General features: G+C 36.0%; 1 protein-coding gene across 1 annotated transcript; it reads left to right on the top strand.

Moving 5' to 3' along the window:
- Positions 1 to 1,992: 1,992 nt before the first annotated feature.
- On the top strand, positions 1,993 to 7,775 carry LOC112786074 (uncharacterized). The gene is made up of 2 exons (XM_025829496.2): positions 1,993 to 2,970; positions 5,232 to 7,775. The coding sequence occupies exons 1-2, from the start codon at positions 1,993 to 1,995 to the stop codon at positions 5,232 to 5,234; spliced, it is 981 nt and encodes a 326-aa protein (XP_025685281.1). The 3' UTR covers positions 5,235 to 7,775.
- Positions 7,776 to 8,055: the final 280 nt, after the last annotated feature.

Below are 8,055 nucleotides of genomic sequence, written 5' to 3' on the forward strand. Positions count from 1 at the left end.
CATGCTATTGTTTAAGTGTGGGGGAATTAATGAGTTCATATTTGACGATATATTTTACTTTGATTTGAGTGGATTCTATCATATAAGCCCACATTTATTCATCCAAATAGCATGCTTTTGTGTTTTCTCTCTAGATTGTGCCTAAATATGAAAACATGCGTTTTTGTGCTTAAATTAGTTATTTTAATTTCACTTTTATGCCACTCGATGCCATGACATTTTTGATGAGTGATTTTAGGTTCTAAAGGCAAGTTTGGCAAGGTAAAAGTGGAAGGAAGCATGTAAAATGGGAGAAAACTTGAAGAAAACAAAGGAAAAGCACACATTGGAGTATGCGTGCGCATGACCTAGTGTGCGTACGCACAAAAGCCACAGAACCATGTGTGCGTACGCATGACAACCTGTGCGTCCGCACACGTCCCAGCGCGTGACTCATTTAATGGAAATCGCTGGGGCGATTTCTGGGCCTCCAAGGCCCAGTTTTTGGACTTTTTGATGCTGATTCTTCGTATATTAAGCAAGGCCTCACTCCATTTGAAGGGGGGGGGGGGAGGAATTAGGGTTAGATTTTAGTCATGTAGTTCATTTTCTAAAGAGAGAAGCTCTCCCTTCTCTCTAGAACCTAGGGTTCTTAGTTTAATTTCTTGCAATTACTACTTTTATTTCTTGTTTTCATTTACTTTTTCCTTGTCATTTATTATTATTGCACCTTTGTTCTTTTCTTCTATTTGTTATTTCCTCACTTTTATCATTTATATGTTCATTGATATTTTTGTTAATTTCAATTTTAATTAATGCAAATTATATTTTATGTCACTTTTATTGCTTTATTGAGTTGCTATCTTTGATTTCCTTGCTTTTGGTAGTTGTAGAATTTATATTTCTTATTATTTTACCATGCTTTATTTTCACACCCACCAAGTGTTTGACAAAATGCTTGGTTGAATTTTTGCATAGCTTTTCTCACTCTTGGTTGAGAAATTGTGTGGTTTGGGTAAACTTGAGTTGTGGATGTCCATTCCACATTGTGTGAGGGTTGTTAATTAATTTGGTTTTTCCTAACGCTATTCTTTCACTAAGTTAATTAGTTAGTTGATTAGGACTTGTGGATTGAAATTAATTATGCCTAGTTGACTTATTCTCGATGTAGGATTGACTAATTGGGATTAATCCACACATAATTACCATGTTTGTGGTTCACAACTAGGATAGGAATCCTTAATTACCCACTTCTTGCCAAGAGACCTTCTTAGCATTTAATTCCCTTTTCTTGTTTTAATTACTTTGACTCTTAATTTCTTGCATGTTAAGCTACCTTCTTACATTTTAATTTCTTGCTCCTTACAATCACAACCCCCAATCCCTCATAGCCAACAATTGAACGTTTCATTGCAATTTCTAGGAAGAATGACCCGATGTTTAATTACTCTCGGTTATTTTGTATTGAATTTAACATTTGATTATGAGAATTCATTGTTGGTTTGGACTATGCTACCAATGAATTGATTCTAGTTTTGATTGATTCCAAACTATACAAGAATTCTCTTTGTCAAATTTGGCGCCGTGTTGGGGATTGCAATGGTGTTACATTGTTAGCTATTGTTAATATGTGAATAGTTTATTTTTGATTGGTTGCTTGTTTTTGTTTGTAAATATGTCTATTGGTTGTTAGCTTGCCTTAATAGATTTTTGTTTTAAAATGCATATGTGAATAGTTAGTAATTTTGTTTTAAATTACCTTTTTGACTTGAATTTCATGTTTAAAATTTTTTTCAATTAGTTTTTGGATGATTGAATTAATTTTGGGTAGATTTTTGTTTGTAAATAGTCCATAATTTTAATTTAAAAGATAAAATTTTAGATTAATTTTAATGTTAATGTAAATAGTTGTATATTTTTATTAACTTTTTGTTTATATACATTTTGTATTGTTGGGTGAAATTCTGTTAAAAAATAAATAAAATAAAAAAATTTTACGCTGTGCATACGCACATGCCTGATGGGTACACACACTCTTATAGACACCCTCTACTCACAGCGTTCACACAGCTTGTGCATACGCACTATTGCTCATTTTTCTTTCCGCGCGTGCGTACGCACCTTACGCACCTCCAATTCACGCCCCTCTGCTGGGAGCGCCCTCACAGTTGGTGTGTCCGCATCCTACTACCTCTCCCCTTCTGTTGTCTTTTCCTCTTCCCTGAGCCAACGAAGCCCTTCCCTTTTCGTATTCTCTTAACCTCCACCACCCTCATCTTCTCACCGCCGGCGGACACCCATCCCTCTCCCCTTCCTCTTCTCCTTCTTCTTTGCTTTTCGCTTCTTCTCAAACACAACGCAGCTTCTGCTTCTTCTTCTGCGCCACCCTCCCGCGTCGAACCACCGCTCGCGCCAGTGCCGCCCTCGAAGCTCTTCCCCTCTCTCTATCTCAGTCGCAGAACCACCGAAACCAAGCCCAGGACCACAGCGCCGCCAGCAACCCTCATCGCCTCTGCCGCTGCCCTGTTTCCACCGCGCTCCCTTCCCTCTGTCCGAACCCTAGCTCCGCCAACCACCACCGCGAACCACCATAGCCTCCACCATCACCTTCGCCCTAACCCACAACCCACCATACCACCACAACGCCGTTGCACATCCCCATCGCACAGCCCTCCTTCTTTCTTTTCCCATTGCCGCCAGTGCCCTATCATCTCAGCGCCGAACCAGCCTCCAACCACATCGCCACCGGTTCTCCCTTGCTCTGTGCGAGACCCATACCACCTAACCTCCACTCTCAACCACCCCCTTGTCTCTGTTTCCCCCTTCCACTGCCTGCGAGAGCGCGTACAGGACATATCCCCTGTTTCCATTTCACTGGACCCCAGGGTAGCCAGCTGCGCCAGCACCACCACCAGGCCGACCAATTCTGCTGCTGCCCCACACACTTCCAGTGCCTGCCTTCCCCTCCCCTGTTCCGTTCCTTCCTTCCAGGTTCCATTCTCTTTTCTGTTTTCAATTCGATTTCCTGTTAGCTTAGTTTAATTTTTGTTGATTAAATTAGTTAGAAATACATGTTAGTTGATTAGGTGGTTAGAGAATCTGGACTGGTTAGTTTTCTTCCCTCTGAATGTTGTCCTGGATGAACTTGTTTATTGTGCTGTTTGGAATATTGCTCTTTCATGATTTGCCCCTCTGCAATTGATGCTGCTGCCTGGTTATCTGTTTCTGCTTTGTTTTTTTTCTGAGTGCTGTTGGCTGAGTTCTTGGTTAAATTTGCACTTTTCTGTTGGATTCGATTATGAGTAATTGCTTGAATACATACTGCTTGCTTCTGGAACGATTATCGAATTCAATGCAACGAATGCTGATTGAGTCCATTATATGTTGTGCATTGCTGCTGTTTTGGTTATTGCTAGATTAATTCACTGCTGTTCGGGTTGTTCATTTGTGATGGAATCACTGATTCTGAATTTCTGTTTATGATGTGAAATCACTGATTCTGATTTGATTTTTCTAATTGAATTGCTGGAAATTTGCTGTTGAGTTTGATTGAAAATTTTCTTGATTGTGTGGAGATTTGCTGATTTACTGCCAGTTTTGATGACTTTTGAGGCTGAAATTGGCGGGATAATGTGTGATTGTTGCATGTTTAACTGTCTGGAATTGTTTTGATCATTTGGATACTTGTTACTTCATTGCGTTACAGTTGTTTTTGCTAAAACTTTGCTGCTGTTAGGTTGCTTTGGAGTAGGATTAGTACAAGTTCATTGATAATTAATCATGCTATTATGATTCTTAAGTTTGAACTTCATTTGGTTTGAACTGGCTTGCCTGAATTGCTGCTGAAGCCTTCTTTCAATTTTGCACTTGACTGTTTGAATTCAGATTGCCTGCTTGTTAAATGGTTCATTGTTTTGGTGCTGTATATTTTTTGTTCTTGCTGTATTTTGGCTCACTTTCTGATTTCCTATGAAGTCTTATATGATTTTTTGTGAATTTGAGTGTTAAAGCATTCATAGGAAATCTGAATTGATTGGCTGAATTAGAAAATAGGCAAATTTACTGCTGAAATGCTGCCGAATTTTTCCTAACCTTATTTTATTAAGTGAAATTATGTTATTTGGGGCCACAAGGTTCTATTTGACGGATTTCTGTGTCAAAATAGACCTTTGTTTGCTATATGATTTCTAATTTTCTCAAGAACTTCTTTGCAAGTTTTGGTCATGCTTCTAACTTTCTTTGCTTACTTGTGATGCTAATTTACTTCTATGCATTGAATAGTTCAAGTGAATTTTTAAATTGACCATAAACTTGAAATTCTTTGGAAAATTTGAGCCTCTTTTGCATGAATTCACAAGATTGAAGGTTTTAAATCTAAGTGGCTGAATTGATTCATTTTATTTTTGCCTAACTTTCATTAAGTCACTTAGATCATGAGGATTTCAATTCTTGTTTCAACTTGTGACTTTTATATTTCCTTGGAATTTGGTGTTTGAATGTTCCTTGAGTAACTTATTCTCAATAGTTTTAACTTGCCAACACAAAATTGTTTTAATTCATGCCAACTACTTGTGATTGATATTTATTTGATTGTGTGCTCTACACATACATGTGCATCACTTATTTTGGCATTTTGAATTGTTGAGAAGTGAATAGAAACTTGCTTGTTTTGAATTTTTTGAAACTTTTTGGAATTAAGGAACTTGTGACTATGCACCTAACTTTTGATTTTTCTTCCATTTCTTTTAATAACTTTTCCCTTCTTTTTACATAACGTTTAACCTTTGTTTTCTTTTTTCAACTAACATTTTCTTTTTCTTCACCTAACCTTTAATTTTTCCTTTCCTTTTCAACTAACATTAATTTCTAACTTTTCATAACTTTTGACCTTTTTTTTTCTTTTTCAACTAACTTCTTCTCTTTAACATAACTTTTGACTATTTTTTCTTCTTTTCTTTTTCAGCTAGCTATTTTCTTTTTACTCACATAACTTTTAACTCTCCTTTTACTTTTCAACTAACATTAACTTTTAACTTTTAACGATTTTCTTTTTCTGTGTGCATAGCAACAACGCTCCTCAATTTTCTTTATCTTTGACAAACAAGCAAGTCAAGCGGCTGTTTTGTGTTTGATTGATTGGAAGTTGCTGCCATTTACTTTCGGATTGGTTTTCATGCATGCTTTCATTCAATCTTATATTTTTGTTCACTTCATATATATGCTGTTTTGTGACTCAATTTCATGTTTCTCAGTAGCACCATCACTCTTACAACCACTCTATCGCCTAACCCACCAGCGTGATGAGCCGGAAGAGGCATGGGACAGTAGAGGTGATGCAGTGACGACTCCTTTCGCTTCGCAAGATCTTGAGCACCGAGGACGGTGCTACAATTTAAGTGTGGGGGAGGATCGCCAACTTCAAGGGAGGTAAAATTCTTCTCTTACACACTTTGCAATATTCTTTTTGTTCTTTTTCTTCAATTCTTGCAATATTTGTCTTATTTGCACTTTGTTTGGTTTGGTTTGTTTGTAAATATTTCTTTCATGCTTATAGTATTAGGGTAGTAAATATTTGCGTGTTGCATGTTAGATTAAATTAGTTTGGTAAAACAACAAGAAATTTTCATAAAATCCCTTTTAGGGCATGCCATTGATTGAATTGAGAAATTATCTTTTAAACTTGCTTGAAGTACTTTTCATAGAACATAGAAAAGATCTAGAACAACATACCTTGTGAGACTTGAGCTTTAATTGTATGGTTGCACATCTTCAACCATAAAGTTTGTTCTTGTGTGATAAACTCATTTTATGATTGTAATCTTTGATTTGCTTGATTCTATATGTCCATTATTTTGTGTATGAATGCATGTATATGATAGAGGCCATTGTTTCAAATAGCTCACTTACCCAAATAGTCTACCCTTCATCTTCCATTGTTAACCAACTTTGAGCCTATACTAAATCCATTTGTTCTCAATTTTAGCACATTACAAGCCTTAAGTGAAAAAACAATAAATGTCCCTTGTTTGGATTTTTGATTAGTTTAGGCTAGTGAGAGTGTTTATCATTCAAGTTTGGGAAGTTTGGGAACACTGGTCGGGATAAAAGGGTGTTTTATATTTTTGTCAAAATTTTGGGAATTGGGTACATACTCATGTTTGAATTATGTTAAACCATATGCATTGATATTCTAGAAAAAAAAAAAAAAGAAGATAATAATAATAAAAATAGAAAAAGAAAAGTAATAAAAATGGGACAAAATGCCCCAAAGTGAAGTCAATAAGAATCAATGCATATGTGTGATGATCAAAAAGAGAATACATGAGTGTATGAAAAAGTGAAGAATGGGTAGTTAGGTTAGCTTTGAATTGTATAGGTTGTCATAGGTTAGGTGGGAAGCTTAGGTTGATCAAAGATTCAAATTCTAGTCCACTTGACTATATGCATCCTACCTTGACCCTAGCCCCATTACAACCATGGAAGTCCTCATGATATTTGTATGTATGTACTAAATAATCGTTAATTGTTAGATGACTTGCAAATCTTTGAGAAATATGACTAAAGGAGAATTGAGTGATTAAGCCCTAAACACTGAGCGAATTGAGTGAATACACATCCGATGAGGGGTTCGGTCGCTCAATTCTATGTTTCTTGTGCATTAGAATGTATCTTCTTGCAAGTTGTTTGTTTGGTTAGTTTTGAAAATCTCAATTTAATTCTTTGGACTTTGATCATAGTGTATTGACTCTTTGCCTTGACCCTAAGGCTTGTTTCGGATTAATTGGAATCTCTTGTTTGTTTCGTACCAAACTAAATAGGAACCATAGTGTACATATATATAGATAGCATTTAGTGTAGTTGCATGCACGTAGTTAGTTGCATTTAATAAATTGCTTACCCTCCTTATCCTTCTCATTTGATTGTGATTAGCATGAGGACATGCTATTGTTTAAGTGTGGGGAAATTGATGAGTCAATATTTGACGATATATTTTACTTTGATTTGAGTGGATTCTATCATATAAGCCCACATTTATTCATCTAAATAGCATGTTTTTGTGTTTTTTCTCTAGATTGTGCCTAAATATGAAAACATGCGTTTTGTGCTTAAATTAGTTATTTTAATCCCACTTTTATGCCACTCGATGCCATGACGTGTTTGATGAGTGATTTTAGGTCCTAAAGGCAAGTTTGGCAAGGCAAAAGTGGAAGGAAACATGTACAAAGGGAGAAAACTTGAAGAAAACAAAGGAAAAGCACACATTGGAGTGTGCGTGCGCACGACCTAGTGTGCGTACGCACGACCTAGTGTGCGTACGCACAAAAGTCACAAAACCATGTGTGCGTACGCACGACAACCTGTGCGTACGCATAAGAAGAAAATTAGCATGTGTGCGTCCGCACACGTCCCAGCGCGTGACTTATTTAATGGAAATCGCTGGCGGCAATTTCTGGGCTTCCAAGGCCCAGTTTTTGGACTTTTTGATGCTGATTCTTTCTATATTAAGCAAGGCCTCACTCCATTTGAAAGGGGAGCAATTAGGGTTAGATTTTAGTCATATAGTTTATTTTCTAGAGAGAGAAGCTCCCCCTTTTCTCTAGAACCTACGGTTCTTAGTTTAATTTCTTGCAATTTTTACTTTTAATTCTTGTTTTCATTTATTTTTTCCTTGTCATTTATTATTATTGTACCTTTGTTATTTTTCTATTTGTTATTTCCTCTCTTTTGTCATTTTTATGTTCATGGACATTTTTGTTAATTTCAATTTTAATTAATGCAATTTATATTTCATGTCACTTAGGGCCCGTTTGGGAAGCTTCAAAAGTAACTTTTTTTTAGCTTTTGACTTATGAAAAGTAGTAGTATTAATGTCTGGTGCAATTTTTAAAACCAAATTGCGGCTTTCTAAGAAGCTATTTAGGAGCTTATAGAGAAGTTAAAAAAATGACTTCTCTCATAATACTACTATCTTTTACTACATTTTTATAAAATAAGCACTTTTAGAACTAAAAATCCAAACACAAAATAACTTATTTATAAGTTACTTTTAATATAGTCATTTATTGTTTAAGTTAT

This window comes from Arachis hypogaea, chromosome 20 (assembly GCF_003086295.3).
Source record: "Arachis hypogaea cultivar Tifrunner chromosome 20, arahy.Tifrunner.gnm2.J5K5, whole genome shotgun sequence".
NCBI classification, from domain to species: Eukaryota; Viridiplantae; Streptophyta; class Magnoliopsida; order Fabales; family Fabaceae; genus Arachis; species Arachis hypogaea.

Coding starts and splice junctions, on each gene's coding strand:
- LOC112786074 (XM_025829496.2), top strand. CDS start 1,993: ATGCCTGATGGGTACACACACTCTTATAGACACCCTCTACTCACAGCG.